Here is a 13,494-nt window from a genome sequence, read left to right as displayed (position 1 = left end):
CTTTTTGTCTTTTATTTAATTTTGCTCAGCATTTAAAATTCATTTTCAATTAACTGTATTAGGTATCTATATCTTTTTTCTCTTTGAAACATCAAGTCAGGAGTCCTTACATCTTTTAGTCTTTCTCTTATATCCACAATAATAACTACTTTTTTAAAGAAGTCAGTGTTATTGAGGTGTAATTCACTCTCTTAGGTAAATTCATCCGTTTTAAATGCGCAGTTCTATAGGTCGACAAATGTATACAGGCATGGAACTGTCACCACAATCAAAATACAAAACAGCCCCATCATCTCAAAAGTTCCCTCATGCTGCTCCCCTCCTCCCACTCCTCGACTCTGATGTCTTTTCTGTATGACATAAAAATGGAATCATATGGTATGTGGCTTTTGAATTTGACTTCTTTCATTTAGCAAAATGCAATGTGTTGTGTATAGCAATAGTTTGCTCCCTTTTTATTGATAAATAGTATTCTATTACATGGATGTACCCCAGTTTTTATCGATGTACCAGTTGAAGTACATTTGGGTTGTCTTCGTATTCTGGCCGTTAGGAACAAAACCACTAAAAACATTCATTTATTAACTACTTTTTAAATGGGTACTGCTTAGAAATGGGGCATTATGATATAAGTGTGAAAACAATTAAGTGGGAAGACACCAGAGACCTGGGTTCTCACACTCGATTTGCATTCAATTAATGTTAAGTTGAATAGAGACTTTAACCACTGTATGCCCATTTCTTTTGTAAAATGTGCATGATTTAGGGCTTATTCTAGCTTTAAAATAACATGATATTGTGTTGTATAGGTAAGGCATTTACCCTTGTGCTCTCTAAGAGATGAACTTATAAATGGTCATGTACATCTTTATAAAATTAAGTTATGTGAATTCAATATAACTAATATTTTAAATAACAGGTTATTTTGTCTCTAAGTCCAGTCACAAATGGTTAGAAAATAACATAATTTGCTTAATGAATTTTAAAAGTCCTCATAACCTTGTGCTTTTTATTAACTATGTAATCCAATTGATTTTACGTTAGAAAATTATTTTGATAATGCTCTTTTTTTAATTTTTTATTGTTATGTTAATCACCATATATTACATCATTAGTTTTGGATGTAGTGTTCCATGTTTCATTGTTTGTGCATAACACCCAGTGCTCCACGCAGAACGTGCCCTCTTTAATACCCATCACCAGGCTAACCCATCCCCCCACCCCCTCCCCTCTAGAACCCTCAGTTTGTTTTTCAGAGTCCATCGTCTCTTATGGTTCATCTCCCCCTCTGATTCCCCCCTTCATTCTTCCCTTCCTGCTATCTTCTTCTTCTTTTTTTTTATTCTTAACATATATTGCATTATTTGTGTCAGAGGTACAGATCTGTGATTCAATAGTCTTGCACAATTCACAGCACTTGCTATAGCACATACCCTCCCCAATGTCTATCACCCAGCCACCTCATCCCTCCCACCCCCCCACCACTCCAGCAACCCTCAGTTTGTTTCCTGAGATTAAGAATTCCTCATATCAGTGAGGTCATATTTGATGATAATACTCTTAAGTAAATATTTGATTAATATTTTCATTCAAAATATTTCAGCATTTATTTACTTGTATATTTATGTATTTCTAATTTATTTTTATTTTAGATGGGTCTAGGAAAGACAATCCAGGCAATTGCAATTGCTTACTTCTATAAGGAGGAATGGCCTCTTTTAATAGTGGTCCCTTCATCTTTGAGATATCCCTGGACAGAAGAAATAGAGAAATGGATCCCGGAGCTGGGTCCAGAAGATATCAGTGTTATTCAGAATAAAACTGACGTGGGGTAAGAATGATTTTTTCATCATTAAAGGGGGGGGGAAAAAAAAAAGCTTTCCATGTATTTAGTGTATACTGATGTTTGGAATAAAGTACAATCTATAAGTCATAATTTGGAACTAAGAGAATAGTGTGGAGAATTTTATTTTACATTTTTAAATATGAATTATTTATCTGAAACCCAACAGTATATTTGATGTTTAATTCCTTTGTGATATATTTTTAAATGTAAATACATATACTTTTGAAGATTTATGTAATATATCTATTTTATAAATACTTTAAATATACTTAAAGCTGATGATTTTGTGGTTGGAAATTAAATTTCCCAACTTTTCAATGATTGATTTGAACGTTGTGAGCTTTTGTTGTCTGCATCAATGGCAGATTTTCCTTTCCAAGTTGTTGGTTAATATGCAAGTTTTATATATAACTCAAAATTAGTATTAACCAGTTTTATTTTCTTTATTATATTTATAATTTTAATATTTTCTATATTGAATATTCTCGCTTTGTGATTATTTGAAGTATCTCCCAAAAATAAATCATAAAATAGCTACTGGGTTTTTAAAATTTGTTTTCTAGCCATTGGGATAAACCAATCTATTTGAATATTAGTAATTTGTTACATTGTGTTTCTAGGTGAGTTATGCAAATTATCATGTTTCCAGAAGTTCAAAATTACCACTTTCTGATCCTCAAATAAAAAGCAATATACATATTTGAAATAAATGTCTGTTAATAGTTACATTTTTTATTATGATTTTATTGTATTGTGTTCTCTAGGATTGTTAACATAAAGACTATTTGTAGAAATAATTTTGGCCTTTGTGAATGTCCTGACAAAATAGTTGGAGGCCTTTTCTCTTTTGACCTTTGAACTAAAATTCTATAAAATATATTTTTATGGGTCTAAGGAAATTTGGACAGTATTTACATAGTCAAAATAAAATGTTGGCAATAATTATAAATTTCCTCTTCTTCAGTAAAACTGTATAAAATTTAAGACTTAAGGATTTAGAGAATGTAGAATGAACTGAGGTATTTATAGCCACTTTTTGTTAGCTATATTTTATCTGAAAGTTTACATTTAATTTTCTTAAAATATGTATCTTCTGTCATCTTTTATTTAGTTCATATAGTTTTCCTTATTTTTTAGGAAATAATTTTCTACAATTAAGTAGAGGCGAATATTTTTATTTGGATAACATTTGGTATCTGTTAGATAGTACTACAACCCAGAGTATAAATTTTCTCAAGGATGTCACCTTAGGGAAAGAAAAACTTAGCCAATGTCTTCCAGGTGCTTAAGAAACAACTTTAGATATATACCAATATCTGGCAACATGTATTTACCAAAAATACATGTAACTCCTTTTGGCATATGCCTCTTATGCCTGGACTGTTCTCAGTGGATGTTCAAGCCCTTGTCTTCTGTATATGGTTCTCAGTATACCTAAGTTAGTAATATTTATTCTACACTTTTCTTCTGAAAACTTTCCTAGCATTTGACTACAAAAAGAAAATTTTAAGTCTCTATATTAGATAGATTTACCCAGGGCTTAAAATGTAGTTGACATTAAGAAAAACATGCGATTATTAATATTATGCACACAATATGGGAACACCCAAATACATAAAATATTTATTAACAAAAATAAAGGAACTACTCAATAGTAGTACAATAATAGTAGTGGTCTTTAACACGTCACTTACATTAAATAAACAGATCATCCAAACAGAAGATCAACAAGGAAACAATGGCTTTGAATGACACACTCGACCAGATGGATTTAACAGATATACTCAAAACATTCCATCCTAACACAGCTTAATACACATTCTTTTCAAGTTCACTTTGGAACATTCTCCAGAATAGATCCCATATTAGACCACAAAACAAGTCTCAACAATTTCAAAAAGATCTAGATCCTACCATGCATCTTTTCTGATCACAACACTATGAAACTAGAAATCAACCACAACAAATAATCTGGAAAGAACACAAATGCATGGAGGTTAAATAACATGTTCCTAAATAATAAATGGATCAACCAAGAAGTCAAAGAAGAAATAAAAAATTGCTAAGAGAGTAATGCAAATGAAAACACAGTGATCCGTCCTCTCTTGGGTCCTCACTTCCAAGATGACCAAGAAAAGAAGGAATAATTGTGCCAAAAAGGGCCACAGCCACGTGCAGACACTTCACTGCACCAACTATGCCTGTTGTGTGCCCAAGAAGAAAGCCATTAAGAAATTCGTTACTCAAAACATAGTAGAGGGCAACCGTAGTCAGGGATATTTCCAAAGTGAGTATCTTCAATGCCTTTGTTCTCCCCAAGCTGTATGTGAAACTACATTCCTGTGTGAGTTGTACCATACACAACAAGGTAGTCAGGAATTGCTCTCCTGAAGCAAAGAAGAACTGAACACCCCCATCCCGATTTAGACCTGTGTGTGTGACCACCACCAAAGCCCATGTGAGGAGCTAAGACATTCAAGACTGAAGAAAAACTATTCTTCGGGAAAAAAATAATAAATGGAGATAATACTTTAAAAACAAACAAACAAAAGACTCTCTCTAAAAAGAGAGAGAGATTTTAAATTTAAAAAATCAAAAATGAAGAAGGAGGTATAACAACCAACACTCTGGAAATACATAAGATTACAAGAGATTATAGAAAATTTGAACGGGCCAGTTACCAGCAATGTATTTGAATCAGTATTCAAAAACTCAAACAAAAGTCCAGGAGCAGATCAATTCACAGTAGAATTCTACCAAACATTTTTTTAAAAAATTTTTTAATTTATTTTAGAGAGAGTATGCAAGCTGGGGGCAGAGCGGTGGAGGGACAGAGGGAGAGGGAGAGAAAGAATACCAAGCAGGCTTGATGCTCAATGTGAAGCCCGACATGGGGCCCGATCCCACAACCCTGAGATCACAACCCAAGCTGAAATCAGAAGTTGGACACTTAACCACTGAGCCACCCAGGTACCCCTCTCCCAAACATTTAAAGAAGCATTAATACCTATTCTTCTCAAACTATTCCAGAAAACAGAAAAGTAAGGAAAACTTCAAATCATTCTGTTAGGTCACCATTACCATGATACCAAGACCAGAAAAAAGACCACCATAAGAGAACTGCATGCCAATATCCCTTATGCACATAGATGCAAAATCCTCAAAAAAAAACACAAAAAAACACAAAATACTAGCAGAGTAAATCCAACAATATATTTTTTTTAAATCATTTGCCAGGATCCATTGGGATTTATTTCCAGGATGCAGGGATGGTTTAGTATTCATAAATCAGTCAACAAGTTCCATTACATCACATCACTAAGAGAACAGATAAGAACCATATGATCATTTTAATAGATGCAGAAAAAGCATTTGACAACTACAAGATTCATTCATAATAAAAACCCTCAACAAAGTAGGTTTAGAGAGAACATACCTCAACATAATAAAGTTCTTATATGAAAAACCCACAGCTAACATCATCATTAATGGGGAAAGCTGAGAGCTTTTCCCTAAGGTCGGGAACAAGACAGGGATGTCCATTCTCACTTTTTTATTCAACATAGTACAGAAAGTCCTAGCCACAGCAAACAGACAAAAAGGCATCCAAATTGGAAAGGAAGAAGTAAAACTTTCACTATTTGCAGATGATGTGATATGCTATATATAAAACTATAAAGACTCCAAAAAATTACTAGAACTGATAAATGAATTCAGTAATATCACAAGACACAAAATGTACAGAAATCTATTGCATGTCTATACACTAATAATGAAGCAGCGGAAAGAGAAATCAAGAAAACAATCCCATTTATAGTTGCACCAAAAATAGTAAGATACCTAGAAATAAACTTAACCAAAGAGGTGAAAGACCTGTACTCTGAAAACTATAAAACATTGATGAAAGAAATTGAGGACAACACAAAGAAATGGAAATACATTCTCTGCTCATGGATTGGAAGAATAAATATTGTTAAAATGTCTTTACTACCCAAAGCAATCTACACAATGAATGCAATCCCTATCAAAATACCAACCGCATTTTTAACAGAACTGGAATAAACAATCCTAAATTTTATTTGGAACCACAAAAGACCCTGAATAGCCAGAGCAGTCTTGAAAAAAAACAAAACAAAACTGGAGACATCATAATTCCAGACTTCAAGTTATAATACAAAGCTATAGTAATCAAAACAGTATGGTACTGGCACAAAAATTGACACACATCAATCAGTGTAACAGAATAGAAAACCCAGAAATAAACCCATAATTATATGGTCAATTAATCTTCGACAAAGGAGGCAAGAATATGCAATGGGAAAAAGACAGTATTTCAACAAATCATGCTGAGAAAACTGGACAGCAACATGCAAAAGAATGAAATTGGACTACTTTCTTTTTTAAAAAAATTTTTAAAGATTTCATTTATTTATTTGACAGAGAAAGAGAGAGAGCATAAGCAGGGGGAGCAGCAGGCAGAGGGAGAAGTAGGATCCCCACTGAGCAAGGAGCCTGATGCGGAACTCGATCCCAGGACTCTGGGATCATGACCTGACCTGAAGGCAGATGCTTAGCCGACTGTGCCACCCAGGCACCCCAAAACTGGACTACTTCTTACATCATATAGAAAAATAAACTCAAAATGGATTAAGGACCTAAATGTGAGACCCGAAACTATAAAAATCCTCCAAGAGAGCATGGGCAATAATTTCTCTGAATCAGCTGTAGCAACTTTTTTCTAGATATGTCTCCTGAGGCAAGGGAAACAAAAGCAAAAATAAACTATTGGGATTACATCAAAATAAAAAGCTTCTGCACAGTTAAGGAAACCATCAATAAATCTAAAGGCAGCCTGCTGAATGGAAGACATTTGGAAATGACCTGTGTGATTAAGGAATAGAATCCAAAAAAAATAAAGAACTTATACAACTCAACATCAAAGTGCTCCAAAATGTCAGCTTCAGTTTTGGTGGAAATAAAACCAGGCTTTCTTTTTTTATTTATTTTTATTTTTTCCTTAGTTTTTAATTTTAATTTTAAATTTTTTATATTTTCTTTTCTTTTTTCTTTGGTGTCAGGCTTATAGTTTATTGGTTTGTTTCCTTTTCTCATTTTTTTGGATTTTTTTAAGATTTACTTATTTATTTTAGAAAGAGTGTGTGCAAACAGGGGGGAGGGGCAGAGGGAGTGAAACACAAGCAAGCCCCCTGCTGAGCAGGGAGCCCAACATGGGGCTTGATTCCTCAACCCTGAAATCATGGCCTGAGCCAAAACTAAGAGTAGGACCCCCAGCCAACAGCCACCCAGGTGCTCCCCACACCATTTTTAAATCTGGCTTATCTTAACAAATCAAAGCACACCTAGTTAAAGGTCCAAACACTCCCCACTGCAAGCAAGGAGGAACTCTGTAGAGGACTGATCTGTGGGAATGAGCAGCCAAAGCACAATAGCAGAGTGCACACAGCATACGCCAGCAACACTTCCTGACATGCCAGCCCCTGGACAGTGTGTGACCCCTTCTTAATATAGTATTACTCTCAGGAGCAGGAAACATAACAAGTTTTCATAATATGCAAAATACAGAAACCTAAATGACAAGATGGAGGAATTCTCCCCAAAAGAAAGATCAAAAAGAAATCACAAGCAGAGATTTGATCAAAACAGATATAAGTAGTATATCTGAATAAGAATTTAGAACAGTCATGAGAATACTAGCTGGGCATGAAAGAAACATAGAAGACACCAGAGAAACCCTGGCTGTAGCTATACAACACCTAAAACCTAGTCAGGCCAAAATAAAAAATGCTACAACTGAGATTCAAAACCGACTAAATGTACTCACAATGAGGATGGAAGAAGCAGAGGATTGAATAGGTGATACAGAAGATAAAATTATGGAAAATAATGAAAAAAAGAGGGAAATAAAACTATTAGATCATGAATTGAGACTTAGAGAACTCAGTGACTCCACAAAGCACAATAATATCTGTATCAAAGGAGTTCCAGAAAAAGAAGAGCAGGAAAAAGGGGCAGAAGGTTTATTTGAACAAATTATAGTTGAGAACTTCCCTAATCTGGGAAAGGAAACAGGCATTCAAGTCTAAGAGGCACAGAGAACTACCCTCCAAATCAATAAAAACAGGTAAACACCAAGATATATCATAGTGCAGCTTGCAAAATTCAAAGATAAAGAGAGAATTCTGAAAGCAGCTAGGGACAAAAGGTCCTTAACCTACAAGGGTAGTAACAGCAGACCTGTCCAAAGAAAGTTGGCAGGCCAGAAAGGAGTGTTATGATATATTCAACATGCTAAATGGGGAAAATATGAAGATGAGAATACTTTATCCAGCAAGGCTGTCATTCAGAATAGAAGGAGATAGAGTTTCTAAGACAAGCGAAACCAAAGGAGTTCATGAACACTAAACCAGTTCTGCAAGAAATACTAAAGGGGACCCTTTGAGCAGGAAGGAGAGACGAAAAGCAACAAAGACTAGAAAGGAACAGACACAATCCACAGGAACAGCAACTTTACTGGTAATATGATGGCAGTAAATCCATATCTCTCAATAACTACTCTGAATGTAAATGGACTCAGTGCTTCAGTGAAAAGACATAGGGTATCAGAGTGGTTAAAGAAAACAGGACCCATTGATATGCTGCTTACAATAGACTCGTTTTAGACCCAAAGACACCTCCAGATGGAAAGTGAGGGGATGGACAACCATCTATCATACTAATGAACATCAAAAGAAAGCTGGAGCAGCCATACTTATATCAGACAAACTAGATTTTAAACCAATGTCTGTAACAAGAGATGAAGAAGGACACTATATCATAATAAAGGGGTCTATCCAACAAGAAGATCTAAAAATTGTAAATATTTTTGCCCCCAACTTGGGAGCAGCCAATTATATAAATCAGTTAGTAACAAACTTAAACTCATTGATAATACAATAATAATAGGGGACTTTATTTTTGTTAAAGATTTTATTTATTTAAAAGAGAGAGCACAGAAGCAGGGGGAGCAGCAGAGGGAGAAGGAGAAGCAGACTCCCCACTGAGCAGGGAATCCAACCAATGTGGGGCTCAATCTCAGTCCTGAGATTGTGACCTGAGCCGAAGTCAGCTGCTTAACCAACTGAGCCATCCAGGCGCCCCATTAATAGTGGACTTTAACACCCCACTCACAGCATCAGACAGGTCATCTAAGCAGAAGATCAACAAGTAAACAAGGGCTTTGAATGACACATTGGACCAGATGGACTTAACAGACATATTCAGAGCATTTCATCCTAAAGCAGCAGAATACACATTGTCTTTGAGTGCACATGGATCATTGTCCAGAAGAGATTACATGCTGGGTCACAACTCAGGCCTTAATGGGTACAAAAAAATTGAGATCATACCATGCATATTTTAGACCACAATGCTATGAAACTTACAACCACAAGTAAAAATTTGGAAAGACCACAAATACATGGATGTTAAAGAACATCCTACTAAGGAATGAATGGGTTAACCAGGAAATTAAAGAAGAAATTAAAAAATACATGGAAGCAAATGAAAATGAAAACACAACAGTCCAAAACCTTTGGGATGTGGCAAAGGCAGTCCTAAGAGGGAAGGTCTTCCTCAAGAAGCAAGAAAAGCCTCAAATACAAAACCTAACCTTACACCTAAAGGAGATGGAAAAAGACAAGCAAATAATGCCTAAAACCAACAAAAGAAGGGAAATAATTAAGATTAGAACATAAATAAATGATATAGAAATTAAAAAAAAAAACAGTAGAACAGATCGATGAAACTAGAAGCTGGTTCTTTGAAAGAATTAATGAAATTGAGAAACACCTACCCAGATTTATCCAAAAAGAAAAGAGGAAGGACCCAAATAAATAAATACATGAATGAAAGAGGAGAGATCACAACCACACTGCAGAAATACAATTGTAAGAGAATAGTATGAGCAATTATATGCCAAAATATTGAGCAATCTGCAAGAAATGGACACATTCCTAGAAACATATAAACTACCAAGACTGAAACAGGAAGAAATAGAAAATTTGAATAGACCCATAACCAGGAAAGAAATTGAATCAGTAATCAAAAATCTCCCAACAAACAAGAGTCCAAGGTTGGATGGCTTCCCTGAGGAATTCTACCAAACATTTAAAGAATTAATTCCTATTCTTCTGAAGCTGTTCCAAAAAATAAAAATGTAGGGAAAACTTCCAAACTCATTAAATGAGGCCAGCATCACCTTGATTTCAAAATAAGACAAAGACCCCACTAAAAAGGAGAATTACAGACCAGTATCCTTGATGAGCATGGATCCAAAAATTCTCAACAGGAGACTAGCTAATTGAATCCAACAGTACATTAAAAGGATTATTCACCATAATCAAGTATGATTTATTTCTAGGCTGCAGGGGTAGTTCAATATCCACAAATTAATCAACAGGATTATGTTAATGAAGAGTAAGAACAATATGTCTTCTCAATAGATGCAGAGAAAGCATTCAACAAAACATAGCATCCTTTTTTTTTTTAAAGATCTTATTTATTTATTTGACAGAGAGAGACACAGTGAGAGAAGGAACACAAGCATAGGGAGTGGGAAAGGGAGAAGCAGGGTTCCTGCCGAGCAGGGAGCCTGATGCGGGACTCGATCTCAGCACCCTGGGATCATGACCTGAGCCGAAGGCAGATGCTTAATGACTGAGCCACCTAGGTGCCCCAACATAGCATCCGTTCTTAATGAAAACCCTGAAAAGAGTAAGGATAGAAAGAACATAACTCCGGATCATAAAGGCCATATACAAAAGACCCACAGGTAATACCATCCTTAGTGGGGAAAAACTGAGAGCTTTTCCCCTAAGATCAGGAACACAACAGGGATGTCCATTCTCACCACTGTTGTTCAGTATACTACTGGTTCAGCCGGTTTTATAAATGAATAAATATCTTCTGCACAGCAAAGGAATAAAAGCTGCACAGCAAAGGAAACAATCAACAAAACTAAAAGGCAACTGATGGAATGGAAAAAGGTATTTGCAAATGATATATCAGATAAGGGGCTAGTATCCAAAATCTATAAAGAACTTATTAAACTTAATACCCCCCAAAACAAATAATGGTCAGTTAAGAGTTGGGCAGAAGGCATGAATAGACACTTTTCCAAAGAAAACATCCAGAGGCTAATAGACACATAAAAAAAAAATGCTCAACATCACTTATCATCAGGGAAATACAAATCAAAACCATAATGAAATACCATTTCACACCTGTCAGAATGGCTAAAATGAACAACTCAGGAAACAACAGACGTTGGCGAGGTTGCAGAGAAAGGGGAACCTTTTGTAACTGTTGGTGGGAATGCAACCTGGTGCAGCCATTCTGGAAAACAGTATGGAGGTTCCTCAAAAAGTTAAAACAGAATAACCCTACAACCCAGCAATTGCACTACTAGGTATTTATCCAAAGGATATGAAAATGCTGATTGAAAGAGGCACATGCACCCCAACTTTGTAATAGCACTATCAAGAATAGCCAAATTATGGGGCGTGTGGGTGGCTCGGTCGTTAAGCGTCTGCCTTCAGCTCAGGTCATGATCCCAGGGTCCTGGGATTGAGCCCCAGGTTGGGCTCTCTGCTCAGCGGGAAGCCTGCTTCTCCCTCTCCCACTCCCCCTGCTTGTGTTCCTGCTCTCGCTATCTCTCTGTCAAATAAATAAATAAAATCTTAAAAAAAAAAAAGAATAGCCAAATTATGGAAAGAGCCCAAATGTCCGTTGACTGATGAATGGATAAAGAGGATGTGGTATATATAAACTATGGACTATTACTTGGCAATCTAAAAGAATGAAATCTTGCCATTTGCAACAACGTGGTTGGAACTAGAGTATACTATGGTAAGCGAAATAAGTCAGAGAAAGAAAAATACTGTATGATTTCACTCATGTGGAATTTAAGAAACAATACAGATTAACACAGAAGAAGGAAAGGAAAAATAAAATAAGATAACAGGGAGGGAGCAAACCATAAGAGACTCTTAACTATAGAGAAGAAACTAAGGGTTGAGGGAGGGGAGGTGCCTGGGAGAATGTGCTAAATGGGTGATGGGCATTAAAGAGGGCACTTGGGTGTTATATGTAAGTGATGAATCAATAAATTCTATTCCTGAAACCAATACTATACTATATGTTAACTAAGTTGAATTTAAATTGAAGGAAAAAAAAAGAAAACTACCATATGATCACACTACTGGGTATTCCCCTAAGAATATGAAAACACTAATTCCAAAGGATATACACACTCCAATTTTTTTGCAGCATTATTTACAATACCCAAATTATGGAATCAGCCCAAATGTCCATTGACGGATGAATGGATGAAGATGTGGTATATACATGATGGGATACTATTCAGCCATAAAAAAGAATGAAATCTTGCCATTTACACCAACCTGCTGTATTATAGAGTATAATACTAAGTGAAATAAGCCAATCAGAGAAAGACAAATATCATATGATCTCACTTGTATGTGGTATTTAAGAAACAAAACAAATGAACAAGGAGAAAAGAGACAAACCAAGAAACAGACTCTTATCTGTAGAGAACAAATAGATGTTTATCAGAGGGGAGGTGGGGGGGTGGTGGATGAATGAAAGAGGTGAAGAGGATTAAGGGTAAACTTATCTTGATGGTTACTGGGTGATATATGGAATTGTTGAATCACTATATTATACACCTGAAACTAATATAACACTGTTGTTAACTACACTGGAATTAAAATTTTAAAAATAAGTTAAAAAAAATTTTTAAATGCAATTGTTGTGTCGTTGTATTGTGCTATTTAGGAGCTCTGCCATTTCTCTTAGGAAGAGGAACTGCAGAAGATTGACTCTATCCTGTATATTCTTACTGGTGATATAGAAAATGCAAAAGTAATGTGTTTTATTATTAATGCATTTATTTGTCCAGTTATTTCATTCTACAAACTGGTTAGGAGCCTATCACTATACATACAAAGATGAATAAAATACATTCTTTGTCCTCATCAGTTTTATGAGGTAGCAAGGGAGATAAATATGTACATGAATAATTTCATTACAACATAGGAAAAAATACTATAGATGTGTGAATAATTAAGTAGTTCAAAATATGAGCAATCTCTTTAGTCCAGTGTTTGTCTGCATAAAGTTGTATCCTCCTCTCCTTTCCCATGCTTTGGATCACCCCTCAGCCAGTGAATTTTTGTTGTCACAATTTCAAGCATTCTGCTGGCCTTTAATGTGACAGTCCAGGAATATGAAATGCCTTGCAGTACACTGGACAGCCCTGCAATACTAAGTATTGTCTTCAAAATTCCAATAGCACCTGGCTTGAAAAATATTGCTATCCTCTTTGTGGGAAGGCTTCAAGGAATAGTCAATTAATATTTGCATATCCACTTTATCTATGATTCTAGATGCCTGGAAATAAATATTCTTAGAGAGTAATGTCCTTATCCTAGTAAAATGTGGCTTGGTGGATGTCAAACTCTTCCAAAGACCATTTAACCAAATATTTGGTTTTGGTTATCCTTTAAATTTTGGATTCTGGTTAATCATACCTGAAAACTAAAGTCTTAAGAGAAATTGAGGTTTAGCAG

General features: G+C 35.4%; 1 protein-coding gene across 7 annotated transcripts in view; it reads left to right on the top strand.

Annotated features, from left to right (window-relative positions):
• The window catches only part of ZRANB3 (zinc finger RANBP2-type containing 3), a 295,604-nt gene that overhangs the window by 159,901 nt on the left and 122,209 nt on the right, over window positions 1-13,494 (top strand). For all 7 annotated transcript variants that reach the window (XM_027590261.1, XM_027590262.1, XM_027590263.1 and 4 more), the window contains one exon: window positions 1,653-1,831. In XM_027590261.1, the coding sequence (XP_027446062.1) occupies window positions 1,653-1,831 (179 nt within the window). The remainder of the gene's footprint in view (window positions 1-1,652; window positions 1,832-13,494) is intronic.

This window comes from Zalophus californianus, chromosome 3, assembly GCF_009762305.2.
Source record: "Zalophus californianus isolate mZalCal1 chromosome 3, mZalCal1.pri.v2, whole genome shotgun sequence".
Lineage (NCBI taxonomy): Eukaryota > Metazoa > Chordata > Mammalia > Carnivora > Otariidae > Zalophus > Zalophus californianus.
The sequence above is the reverse complement of the archived record's forward strand: the minus strand, read 5'-3'. Positions and strand labels throughout refer to the sequence as shown.